This window comes from Rutilus rutilus (assembly GCF_951802725.1).
Source record: "Rutilus rutilus genome assembly, chromosome: 5".
Lineage (NCBI taxonomy): Eukaryota > Metazoa > Chordata > Actinopteri > Cypriniformes > Leuciscidae > Rutilus > Rutilus rutilus.
In genome coordinates this window covers 32,140,282-32,154,214 of record NC_140213.1, presented here as the reverse complement: position 1 = coordinate 32,154,214, position 13,933 = coordinate 32,140,282, and the positions used below count along the sequence as shown (strand labels likewise).

General features: G+C 36.3%; 1 protein-coding gene and 1 long non-coding RNA gene across 3 annotated transcripts; both read right to left on the bottom strand.

Annotated features, from left to right (window-relative positions):
* Nucleotides 1–165: 165 nt before the first annotated feature.
* On the bottom strand, nt 166–7,294 carry LOC311290871 (protein tyrosine phosphatase domain-containing protein 1). Of its 2 annotated transcripts, XM_084409613.1 has the most exons (12): nt 7,181–7,294; nt 6,621–6,923; nt 5,165–5,245; nt 4,940–5,058; nt 4,179–4,316; nt 2,968–3,533; nt 2,072–2,314; nt 1,823–1,939; nt 1,085–1,186; nt 843–923; nt 496–606; nt 166–384 (listed from the first exon to the last, which is right to left on the bottom strand). In XM_084409613.1, exons 2-12 carry the CDS (start codon nt 6,797–6,799, stop codon nt 280–282), a joined length of 1,842 nt encoding a protein of 613 aa, XP_084265739.1. In that variant the 5' UTR covers nt 6,800–6,923; nt 7,181–7,294; the 3' UTR covers nt 166–279. The 2 variants fall into 2 exon arrangements, with proteins under 2 accessions (XP_084265739.1, XP_084265740.1); XM_084409614.1 differs by having other exon boundaries at nt 6,621–7,201.
* Nucleotides 7,295–10,814: 3,520 nt separating this feature from the next.
* Nucleotides 10,815–13,332, bottom strand: LOC311290314. Its single transcript, XR_014627357.1, has 2 exons — nt 13,147–13,332; nt 10,815–12,157 (listed from the first exon to the last, which is right to left on the bottom strand). It is a non-coding gene; the product is annotated as an uncharacterized lncRNA (long non-coding RNA).
* Between the last annotated feature and the right edge of the window lie 601 nt (nt 13,333–13,933).

Here is a 13,933-nt window from a genome sequence, read left to right as displayed (position 1 = left end):
AATCAGAATCCATCCTGCTAACAAGCTCGAGCATTTAAAGTGACACACGCTTAGAATAAACAAAACGATATCATCCGATGATGTGGATGCTAGTATTATCTTTATAGTTATCGTTCTTGGTGTGAACGGGCCCTAAGGCTAAACAGTTCACAAAAATATATATATTTCAATATATATATATACTCTTTAAAAAAATTCAAAAGAAATTCTAATTCTGCAGATGCAACTAGGCTTGATACTGTACACAATGAAACAATATTTCTTTATGGATATCTTTTTTTAGTTTAACACTGATGGATGGTGGTTGTGCAGGCACAGCTCTCTCATTGAAGCTCTGAGGACGCGCAACAAGATGCTGTTCCTCTCTATTTCCTCAGGAGGGCGCTGTTATGACACAAAAACATGCAAAAGTTTGTATAATCCGTCTCCAATTACTTCTCTTATTTGTTTGCTATCTTTATTTGTGAAAATTAGCACATGTACACACAAACTTACTCTTGTTAAAGCTCGAATGAGTCTCTGTAGTATAGCATGTTCAAATTGAGGACATTGAACCACCACATGACCCACACAGTCCAGCAAACAGCAGATGGTGTGCCGCTGAGACTAAAACAGCACAGAATTATAAACACACAAAGCTGTATAAGATGAGATACATGTCTTATATGTATGATGCATACTTGTAACTATACAACTGATTACTTTCTATGCTTTTTATGCTTACAAAATGTATATTTACTACATGTATTAAGTCCCACACAATACAGTTCAACATCAAACTGTGTGTTTGTTGTAGTGTGTTCTTTCAATCGAGGGAGGCCAGACTTAGTTCAGATGTTCACCTTGTGAAGGGTGATAAGGGAGTTTTGTGCAGGCCAGGTTGAGGTCAGCCTCTCTATGTCATCTTTATTGAGAACGGGCTCCTGTTAAAAGAAAGCACACCAGCTAAACTATTGCATTTGAAACAATGAGAAAAACCTTTCTAAAAATATATATATAGTTTTTAACAGACATGAATATGTTATCCGTCATTTTTATCACTGACATAATTTTGTGCCAGAACTACCATACTGTGACCTCTGACCTTTAGTCTGTCCAGCCAAGTCCATAACAGTGTGCTCAGAACGTCTGGATCTGTTTCCATGACTAATGTAACCCAGCCACATTCACTCAAATTGAGCTCATCCTGCAGAGAATTTAAACAGGTTCAAATCTCTTACATTACCACAATATTTACTCACTGTAATTTCTTTTATTATTTACAACTGTAGCCACACTGTTGCTGCCTTACATTTTTTAATACAATCAACTTGGATGTTTATGTCATTTCAACTTAAATTACGTTATACATTGAAACATTGAACTTATAAAAAAAGTTGAAAATTGCTTTACTTATTTTTAGAGTTAATGTAAACATGTCATAACTTATTTGTCAATTGTCATATAATTGTTTACAGTGCAATATGCATTTTAAAATCTTTTGTTATACAGACACCCATACAGATTAAGGATACAGCAAGATACATATTTAAAAAAAAATGAAAGTCAGTATGGTTATCTGAGTGATTTTAAAGCAAGAAAGTTTATAGATTATATACAATTATTTAAAAAAATATATAGTTTTAATCATCGCTCTGTATATTTATCTGTACGTGAAATGGATCCAGTCGTATGGGCAATAAAGGGAACCTTGGAAACATGATCATGCTTTGCAGTGTTCCTGCATGGATCAAAATGTTTTGTCAGTCCTGTAACTAACAAGGCTATGAATTCAGGAACATATTTTGCTTGTCAAAATCAAGCCATACATAGGCTACTATACCTGCAAGCCCGCTGCTCTTTTCAATACAGTGTCTACTGGAGGACGCTGTTGTGCCATTGCCTTAGCGACAGCTCTCGATAATGACGACTGATCTAATGTATAATCCTCTCGTCGTAACTTTAAAAAAAAACATCCACAAAATTTGCACAAAGGTAATACAAAATAAAAGTTATCAAAACCATTCAGCCAGTGATCTTATATGCAGTGGGGAAAAAAAACTGCAGACATTTTAATTGGTTTCACACTGACCTCGAGGTTTGAGCTGAACTTTAGGAAAGCTTGAGATTTCTTGGTTGTACATTTTGTCTTCTTGTTAACAGTCTCATTATATGAGTGAGGAGCTGATGTTCCATTGCTTTGGTCTGTCATCAGGATATGAGGAATCTTTTGGGATTCTGTTAGGATTCTCTGATCTTTTGATGGACCGATTTCTCCATTGCTCATTTTATGGAGTCCACCAGATTGAGGAGAGTAATGTGAGAACATGAAATCCTTGCAGAGACAAGATTTCAAATGTCATGTATCGTATTTTAATATATTTTAAAATGTAATTTATTCCTGTGATGCAAAGCTGAATTTTCAGCATCTTTACTCCAGTCTTCAGTCACATGATCCTTCTGAAATGGCAGCTAATAAACATTATCATCAATTTTGAAAACAATTGTGCTGCTTAATATTTTTGTGAAACTGATACACTTACAAATAAATGCTGTTTTTTTTTATTTTGTTTTTTTACTTTCTATTAATCAAAGAATTTTATGATTTTATGATTTATGTTTCCATAAATACAGAAAAAAATATTCAAAATTGATAAGAACTATTATTGGTAAGTGAGCACCAATAATTGATAATTCAGCATAAAATCAGCATATTAGAATGATTTAACAATGATCATGTGGCACTGAAGACTGGAATAATCACACAATAAAATATATTTTAAACAATATTAAAACTGTTATTCGAAATAGAAACATTTAAATAATAATTCAAAGACAAATTTTCAACATTGGTGATAATGTGGGTGCATTCAATCCTGAATTGACTCATCAGATTAAATCCACTTTATGAAAAATGTATTTTTATTATTTTCTGAAATTCCAAAATACAGCAAATCTTGCAAAAAAAAAAAAATGATTAGCTCTCACCTCAATGATGGTAATCTTGCTGAGATCTGATTCGCTGTAGCTTCGCTTGTTTAGTAGGACGTCTCTCTTCCTCTCCAAGAACCCGAATGGCTCGTCCCAGGACTCGCAGGAGAACATTCTGCTCGAGCCTCGCCTTTCCTTCAAAGCAGGAAGGTTCCTCTTCAAAAGTGTCTCCTTCACTGCCTTCTTTAGAGCCAAAATGTTCACCCTCTTCTCCAGTTCTCTCTGGACCTCGGAAGGACTGGAAGCTCCCTGGGTTATAGTGATCAGCATGCTGCAGAGGACGTGCAGGATCTTGGGTGTGTGTTTGAGTGTTCGGGCCTCTTCCCCGTGCAGCACAAGGGCCTGACGCAGGAGGTACTGCCGAAGACTGAAGGGGGAACCGTGGCGCACGTTCAGACACGGGAATTGGGCCAGCTGAGAGCTCACCAGCCGGGCGAAATCAAACACCAGATTGATCTGTGATCGAGTCTGGATTGAACGAGGCCTTTTGATCCGGACGTAGTGGACAGCTTCACTAGCGCTGATTCGACAGGTGTAGACTAGATAACATGCGATAAGAACACCTGTAAAGCAGGATGGATATTAAAGAGAATAGAATGTCACTAAATTTTAGGGGTGTAACAATATATCGTGTCACAATATATCGCAATACAAAAATGCAACAATATGTATCGTGGATAGTGACAATATGTATTGTGCATAGTTCACCCAAAATAAAAACAATTCAAGTTTTCAGAGTTTTAGTGTCAGTACTACATTAAACTACTATATATAATGTATAATAATGTAATGAGGGAGTATTTGTGGGTCCTGGTAATGCCAAATGTCTTATGTTACCAGTAAAAAGTGGCCTACATTATTTTAAATATATCTAGTCAGTGACAGAGTGCAAGCATATTCGTCTAAAATAATTCTGTATTTTCAGCTTCAGAATCATGAGTATTTTTATTCTGGTGTGTCTATTTTCCTGTGCATTGGGTTACCAGCACCAAGTCCAAGCCTATTCATTTACATCCACAATGTAATCCCAAATTTATCATTTTAATCAATAGTACATTGTTTGTTTACCTTTTATCATATGTCTTGGAGTATCGCAATAATATCGTATCGTGAGTTCAGTATCGTGATATGTATTGAATCGTGTCATGAGGGTATCGTTACACCCCAACTAAATTTACATTGAAAGTAATGATATAATTGCAACTCGCCTGTCCTGCCTAATCCAGCATGGCAGTGAACAGCCACCTTCCCTTCCTGCACAGAGAAAGCCAAAACCTTCACGGCATCCACCATCCCCTCCAGAGAAGACACTCCAAAATCAGACATCCCAAAATTATAGAAAAAAACTGTCAGACAAAAAAAGGAATATAATTCAGTAATTCATCAGCTAATTTATTGGGTGAATCTCAAAAGGAACACGTAGGTCATCTTTCATTGAATGGCATGAACCATTCATATATTATTAGGACCAATACATATTGTATATGTTTGCATTGTGACATAATTTTCATGATAACATATTCTATATTATAATATATAAAGCACCATTCAAAAGTTTGGGTAAGATGCAGTAAGTTTTTTAAAAATAGAAATTAACACTTTTATTCAGCAAGGATGCATTAAATTGCATGAAAGTGGCAGTAAAGACATTTATAATGTAATGTAATATATATATATTTAAAATAAATCCTATAACTTTCTATTAATCAAAGAATCTTGTGAATCTTTTTCACAAAAACATTAATCAGCACAACTGTTTTCAACATTGTTAATAATAAAAAATGTTTCTTGAGCATAGCAAAATTTTATTTTTTTAATTTAAAGAAGGGGAGAGGTATATATATATATATATTTATATATTATGAGAATTATAAGTGGCACAATGCAAAACATATATATTTTGTATCCTATTTTAAAATATTTCTTTCTTTCTTTGTTCTTGACAGATTTTTGCATGTGTTTTGCTCACTTTGGCTGTCCATAAAGACCTGAGGTGAATATGTGAACCCACTGTCAGGCTCCAGAGGAGGGCCGCAGTGAGCATGTTCCCCTGGGAGCTGCATATTAATGATGGATTTAATGTTCAACCTGTAAGCACACACATACACTGCCAATTATTAACCAGAAACATCCCCCTGCAGAGTGTAAGTAAATATTAAACATCCTGATTAGGACTGTACTAAACAACACTCACTGTTTGAACTGTTCTATGATGCTGTATCTCTTGATGAGATATGTAGAAGGTCGTGCCATTGCAATAATGTCATCCGTCACCCTAAATACAAAGTGATAAATAAACACATGCAGTGAATATGTGCATGGCTAAGTAAGGATATTTTATAAAGTAAAGAAAGCAGGACATTTTTAATTAGGACGCAGTGTGACCATCTAAAGTGACATTATATATTTATGCATACATGCATACAAATTCTTTCACATATACAGTTGCAATCAAAATTTGTCAAGACAATCAAGATATTTTGCAGCCGAGAACAAAATTTTATGAAAACATTTCAACCTTTCAGTAAACTATTATAGAAAGTTAAGTTGTAGAAAATAGAATAGAAAGTAAAGAAAAAAAGAAAAAAAAATTAAACTCCCAAAAGTCACATTTTGTGCAGAATCATTATTCTTTATAATCTCCAATAAACACTGCCTGTAAGTGCTTAGAAGCTTCTGTCACCTCTCTACTGCAATCTTGGCCCATTCCACGCTTAAAACGCTTCCAGATCACTGATAATCTTTGGTTTTTACGTTACCACTTTCTTCAAATTCCACCAAAATATTTTCAATGAGATTTAAATCTCCAGACTGCACAAGCCACTCAAGAACATTCTATGACTGATCCCTGAACCAAGCTTCAGTAGATTTGGATGTATACTTTGAGATGACTGTCCTGCAGGAAATTACATTTATCATCAAGCTTCAGTTTCTGCACCGAAGGCATCCCCATCTTTGCAAAAATGGCTTGATGCTTCAAAGAATTCATGATGTCCTTCATACAGTCAAGATTTCCACTTCCTGCAACAGCAAACCACCCCCATAACATGACTGGACCACCTCCATGTTTGACCATGGAGATGGAGTTCTTCTGCTCATAAGCTTTGCCTTTTTTGCACCAGATATATCAAAGATCCATGGGTACAAAAAGTTCCAGTTTGGTCACATCACTCCATAAAACATTCTTCCAGAACTCCACAGGTCTATCCAAATGAATGTAAGCATATTCAAGTGGGCCTTTTATGTTCACATGCATGGGCTAAATGCATGCATGTGTAACAGCACAAGCTAATTCTATTTTGAGTTTCCAAAAGCTTAATTGTGTTTTAATACAGTTGTGTTCAATACAAATAAGTGACTTAAAAACAGCAGCGTTGAATAATTATGACATAGCTATATTACCAAAAAAAATCCTATAACTCAAAAGCATTACATTATATACTGACATTATTACTTATTTTGCCACTAAACTGTTATAGATGCATTTTTTTTTTTAAACACTATCTTTAGAAAAGCTTACATTTGTAAATTGTTACATTCTCCAGGGGGTTGAATAACTTTGATTGCAACTGCGCATTCATGCTCTCAGATATAACCATTCCTGTATGTTTGGTGTGTCACTTCTAACACTAAATCACTGTTGGCCTCACCAGCTGCTAAAGACTCCTTCAACGGCCTGCTGGCTCGTGCTCCAGCACGCCGGACCCTCATAGCGGCAGTCTCTCCCCCCACAGGCCAGAAGACAGATGATCTTAGGAGGAACAGCCTTCACCAGACTCTCTCTGGCCTGAGAATATGATGGTCTGGGCACTGGAACTTGTGAAATCATGGAGGACAGGAGAGGAAAGGAGGGAAACTAACAGCAAATGACTGCTTCTGTATGCACTAATGGCTTAAAATGTAGCAGGCCATTATGTGGATATGCTGTGCTTTGGAAATTCAGCTGAGGAATACTATAGACGGGAATACAGACAGAAAACATGCACACTTGCAGTCAATGACAGAACTGTCAGTTTCCTCCTACTACATACTAACAAGACAAGAAATTAATTAAAATAAGAGAAGAGCAGAGCAGTCAAGCTAATACACTATAATCACTGCACCGCCGCCATGTTAGCTGACCCACATTTTAAGCCCGATGAATTATCTCCAGCTCTGAGCTTTTCTTTATTAATCATTTTGACAGTCAAAAAAAAAAAAACTGACTTACCCATGTGGCTCCATCCAAAGAAAGAGTTAAATGTGAGAGGTGTACATCTGCATGACAAACATGTAGAGAGAATTTTACATGTCTATACTGCATACGGGTACATGTTCATACCTCAAAGCTGACCCAGCGATTGGCTTCTAATCCTTATTAAGTGTCATAAACACATTAGTGGATAGACATTCACGATTCGTATTAAGTCTAATTATATAAGGGTCCAACAGTCTGTATCTACAATATACCTACCAAACCACAAGAAATATTTTTCTCATGTGCATTTTGCTTAATCAAAGGAACTTTTAAAAACAATTGCAAAGTTTACTTTGGTCTGAATTAAGTTACCCTTACAAAAAAGAAGTTTATTCAAGTGTGCTATTAATAGACTTCTTATATACTAAAAATAAGAAAGAATACTTATATATATATATATATATATATATATATATATATATTATTAGGAACACCATACTAATACTGTGTTTGACCCCCTTACGCCTTCAGAACTGCCTTAATTCTACGTGGCATTGATTCAACAAGGTGCTGAAAGCATTCTTTAGAAATTTTGGCCCATATTGATAGGATAGCATCTTGCAGTTGATGGAGATTTGTGGGATGCACATCCAGGGCACGAAGCTCCCGTTCCACCACATCCCAAAGATGCTCTATTGGGTTGAGATCTGGTGACTATGGGTGCCATTTTAGTACAGTGAACTCATTGTCATGTTCAAGATACCAATTTGAAATGATTCGAGCTTTGTGACATGGTGCATTATCCTGCTGGAAGTAACCATCAGAGGATGGGTACATGGTGGTCATAAAGGGGTGGAAATGGTCAGAAACAATGCTCAGGTAGGCCGTGGCATTTAAACGATGCCCAATTGGCACTAAGGGGCCTAAAGTGTGCCAAGAAAACATCCCCCACACCATTACACCACCACCACCAGCCTGCACAGTGGTAACAAGGTATGATGGATCCATGTTCTCATTCTGTTTACGCCAAATTCTGACTCTACCATCTGAATGTCTCAACAGAAATCGAGACTCATCAGACCAGGCAACATTGTAGCCTCTTTTTCCTATTTGTAGTGGAGATGAGTGGTACCCGGTGGGGTCTTCTGCTGTTGTAGCCCATCCGCCTCAAGGTTGTGCGTGTTGTGTCTTCACAAATGCTTTGCTGCATACCTCGGTTGTAACGAGTGGTTATTTCAGTCAAAGTTGCTCTTCTATCAGCTTGAATCAGTCGGACCATTCTCCTCTGACCTCTAGCATCAACAAGGCATTTTCGCCCACAGGACTGCCGCATACTGGATGTTTTTCCCTTTTCACACCATTCTTTGTAAACCCTAGAAATGGTTGTGCGTGAAAATCCCAGTAACTGAGCAGATTGTGAAATACTCAGACCGGCCCGTCTGGCACCAACAACCATGCCACGCTCAAAATTGCTTAAATCACCTTTCTTTCCCATTCTGACATTCAGTTTGGAGTTCAGGAGACTGTCTTGACCAGGACCACACCCCTAAATGCATTGAAGCAACTGCCATGTGATTGGTTGATTAGATAATTGCATTAATGAGAAATTGAACAGGTGTTCCTAATAATCATTTAGGTGAGTGTATATATATATATATATATATATATATATATATATATATATATATATATATATATACATATACTTCTCACAAATATACTTGTACTTAAAGTATTCTTAATGAAATTAACTTTTTTGTAAGGATACCCTTGCGAAAAATAAGTATATTTCAAATTCATTTTATAAAGTATACTTAGGCCTAAGTAAAGTTCAGGTACATTTTTAAGTATAATTTATGTAGTAAGTATGCTAATAATATCAATTTACTAGTAGTAAACTTGTAAGTACTATTCCAATACTGCTTAGTATAAAAGTATACATTTAAGTGTACTATAAGTGTAAGTGCACTAGTTCACAACTATGGGAGCTTCACATTTCTTATTTGTGCATCCTCATTTCCTTTCCTCACGTCTCAGCTCCACCCCCTGTAGGATACGAGGGAAGGCTGCAAGGAAAGAAAAGGAGGACGGAGGAATCGAATGACAGCTTTTTTATACATTGGAATACTTGATCACTCGAGCGTCACTTCGACGCTCAAAGGGTCTGCCCTTATGTTGTTGAAGTTTGTTTATTTAAGAAATCCATAATAAATATGAATAAAGCAAGATACCCTGTTGAAATATGTGAGATGTCGGGTTTATATAAACTGCAAAGGTAAAGTATAAATTAAAATTATTGTGACTGATGTAGGAGGAGAATTTATACGTGCGTCACGTTTATCGATAAAACTCTTCTGCAAAGGATACACCAGTGTATCCTCGCTCATAACTCCTCGGGAAGCCTCCTCACTCCTCGATCCTCGCCTCCTCGTAGTGCAATTAGAGAATTGAGATGTCCTTCAAGATGGCTGAGCTCGATTAGTTTCCGGGTTTTCTTATAAGGGATACTGCACCTGTAGCCTACTACAAGTGAACTTAAAATTATACAGTTTACTATTTTACACTTTGAAGTATACTCTCAGTAAACTACAAGTTTAGTGCTTTCATACAAGTATACTTGTAAGTTTTCTTTAGGTGAATATTACATCATACTTATAGTTTACTATTGTTTTAATATATTATTTTTGCACTTTAATATACTAATGTTCCTATTTAGGTATTATTATTTTATAAATATATCCATAATATTTTGTAATATATTTCCATTTAAAAACATTTTATTCTAGCTTCATGCTTCCTTTTTTATCAACACTTGAAAGTGGGTAAGTTTCATTTAAAAAGTAACATTTTAAACAAAAAGCTGACACGTTTCAGCTTTTCAATCTTTTCAGCAGAATCACGTTTTTGTCAAAGACTGCATCCGGATCAAATGTCGATGATCAAAAACATCGATGGAGTAACGTTAGATCGAGTCCATCAACACCCCCAAAGCTTCACAGTCGTTGACCCTTCCTGTTAACATTTAATCCGGTAACGTTGGACAGTTTTGAGTTTACAGGCTGTTTAATGTTGGTTTGATGATCCCATTATTTTATTTTTTATATAATCTATCACCTGTCTCTGCATTTTCTTCACCTGTGTTTTTTTGATCCGGAGATTCTGTACTAGAAGATGTGTAATAGTGCCCCCTACCTTATAACACCGAAAACATGGATAGGCGGAAAATTCAGCGGGGAAAGAGTTAAGTAACAGTTGGCTAGCCTACATAAAAATTCAGATACTCATAATTAGGAGCATATCAGTTTTCTTTATACATGTAAAGACATTTTTTTTTATTAGTTTCACACAATGTAAGTTTATAAGACTGTATGTAAAACTATGTGGAAAATTTTTTTTGAATAGGCTACTCAAACAAAAGAGTAAACACCTCTACAAGGTAAGCATACTAATTATACTTTACATTGGTAATATAAAAAATATATTTAAGTATATCTCGATCAAAAGATTGACTACATGTATAGAGAGAAGTACATAAAAATCATTCTTATTTTCAGTTTAAAAGTATACTATTAATAAACTGAAATAAGCATAAATGAATGCTCAATGTAGCCAAACAAATGAGACCATAGCAATGAGACAAGCAACAACAAAACACACAAACTAGACCTTTTTTTTTTACAACATATTTATTTAGGGGAAGTTACCGTGTAGCTCATTAGAACGTTATGCATTCAGGCAGACAAATGCACAGAAATCCATCTGCAATCATGACATTCTGAAGAACATCACTGTAAAAACTAAATACATCACTTTCTAATGATTCCCTGCCACATAACCAAGAATCTAATTGGTGCTCAATAGGATATGAAGGCCTCTGATGTTGTGTCACATCTAGTAGGCTTCATTTCAGGGCTAGACCTGTTCTGTATGAGATCATATCTCATTACAGGTATGTTACATATGTTGTAACTTTTGTTCAACAGCACTGCAAAAACACCTGTGTGTGAGATTTAGCAGTGTGTCATATTGTGTAGTGTAAGTAAGGTATCTGAACCAGTGGATTCAACGAAGTCAGCACAACTTGCAGAACCGTTGTGCCTGTGAACCCTATCCTGGTGAACATGTAATCTCGCTATTAGCATGCTCTCTATAGCCGAGTGAAGTGAGATAATAAAATACTAATAAAACAGTGGGCTTTTACCACTGACCCTGATTCGCTGCTCCAGAAACCTTCTGTTAGTTATACTGGAGAGCTTTGAATCAAGCAGCCATAGTCTGAATATATCCTTACAACAAATACACCTGGGCTTCAAAGGGGCATTGACCTCCCAAATGTGAGCAACATAGTACATCCATTGGTACATTTTCAAAATGCCCATCCAGCCCATCTCTGTTTGTATTTTAATGGATTTTTGACTACTGTAGACCTGTTGCAGAAACAGTCAGTCCTGCTGAAATAACTTGGAGTCATGTGCGTTGCTCAATGGCACAATGGTGATTGAGGACGATTGTGATGACAGAAATAACTGGCTCACATCTTCCAACCTCTGGAACAGCAGCTCTTGCATGAGGTCATCACCTCTCCATGTACATTTCATTCTTCTCTCCATGGTTTCTTCAGGGTTGCACAAACAGACGCAAAAGCAGAGCCAGTCTGAAGAAAAGCGATGGTGCTGCCACTGCACAGCGGGTAAGTTGCGAGGTCCATCGTTCCTATGGAGGATCATGGTCTACGTGTCAGGTTTGCCATGGACACACATGGCGCGGGAGGTGCTTGGGTTGTGACATTTGTCACAAAAGAATCTGTGTGTTTCTTTGGCTGCTGCTTGCTTGTATCAGCAAGTACACACAGTTCATGGATCCAGCGTACTATTGGGTCTTTCTCAACACTGGCTTAAGGTCTGAAGCGGTTGCCTACCCTTGGCAGCAGACAATTACTCCAGCACCTCCATCATCTTCATCATCATCATCTTCATCATCATCTCCTTCGTCACTCCCCTCGGAAACGATCTGTTGACGCAGGATAAACACGGTGGCTTAGATAAATACCATGTAAAAAAAATTAATTGTTCACTCAACTTAACGGTACACTATATAACTTTTGCCGCATTAGTGGTTAATAAACTGCATGTGTCTTGCGGAAGAACATTGTAGCCGGAGCTATTTGTCTCTAGTCTGCAGGTGGTGGGCTACTCCGCAGCAGTTGTCGTCCCGCCCGGTTTAAAATAGTCAGAATATAAACACTTATTATAGGCGTACTAAAAAAAAAAAAAGTGACATTGTGTACCTTTAACTTATAGTTATTATTTTGCTTTGCCTTAGTTAAGTTATATGTACTTCAAATATTAAGTATTTTCAACTTGATAAGTTATTGCCATATCTGGCAGCCCCCATTCCATATATGCATAAAGCACTTGATATAGGCCTATATAGAGAAAGCAAGTACAGTCAGTTTCATATATCACATGAATGATAGATAGATAGGAAGACATTTAAGGAAGATTCTATAGTCACCCCATCTAAAACATGAGAAAACCTCTGGCACACCCTCTTCAACAACTACAGGGGTGGGGTGAACACAAAACAAACATGAACTATGAGTTTAAGATGCCACACACAAACAAAGGATTAATATATATAATGTAGTATCTGTTATAATAGGCTATTACAGCAGAAACTATTGTGTCAATTATTCCAACAAGACAGATTAATGCATATGTCCTTAAAAGTATGTTATCTGCAGTAAAGTTTGTAAAGACAATGTGTAAAAGACAACCTAATGTCAAACCTAAAACCACACGTTGTGAAAAGTTAGGCGACTTTATAATATAATTGAGAAAAATGCAAAATCCTACTAGGCTACACCTCTAACATAAACAGTATTGCACATCACTTCAAAAATCATGTATTCGATTGTTGTCACGACCATTGAAAACTTGCATACTTAACTATGAAATCACAGGTTAGAAAAAATATTAACAACAAACCATAAAGCTTACCATTCTGTTGATTTGTTTAAGCTTCAGAGCAGCAGCAGAGTTTATGCAGAAATAGATATTCCTCCGTTATGTATACTCTTTCTCCAGAAAACGGATCAAACCTCATCAGAGAACGCCCATGTCAGCAGCCAATCCGGTGCAGACACAGTACATTCGATGTTTTCACAGAAACGAAACTTTGCTTGTGAGGGAGTTTCCGAACCATGTGATTTATCACATAACAATTCATTATGTAAGAGAAGCAAAGTATTGTTGACATGATAGGAAGAAACTATGAGAGCAATGAAGATTACATTCTGTCACCCCACCTTAAACCTATAACACACCCTTTTAGATAAACACGTTCCCTACAGAGCTGAGTGAACAACACAAAACAACATTTCCATTTTACATTTATTAATTTAGCAAACAGTTTTATCCAGAGCGACTTACAAATGAGGAACACAACTAATTTATCATAAAGAGGCAATACAGTTTCAGAAATTGTTTAGAAGCTAACAGGGAGAGATCAAGAAAAAGTGAAAGCATATGGGAAGATTTTATTTATTTATTTATTCATTTAGCAGGATGCAGTTAAGTGCTGACGGAAGAGATTAATTATCTGTTCTGCTGTTTCTTGAATATGATTAAATGATTTTGTGTCTCTTAGTCAAGATACTACAAGACTATGGAAGCAATATTCAATTTGAAATGTAATATGCAAAATGACAATGCAATATGTAAAATGGCAATCCATTTCTGTATTTACATTTACATTTTCCATTACATTTGTGCAACGTTTGGTGCA

Bases quoted from the DNA above. Each gene is read 5' to 3' on its own strand.
- LOC311290871 (XM_084409613.1), bottom strand. From the start codon at position 6,799: ATGATTTCACAAGTTCCAGTGCCCAGACCATCATATTCTCAGGCCAGA. The intron at 5,059-5,164 runs GTGAGTGTTGTT...GTGTGCTTACAG, and splicing joins ATCATAGAACAGTTCAAACA to GTTGAACATTAAATCCATCA. The intron at 607-842 runs GTGAACATCTGA...GTGCTGTTTTAG, and splicing joins CCCTTATCACCCTTCACAAG to TCTCAGCGGCACACCATCTG.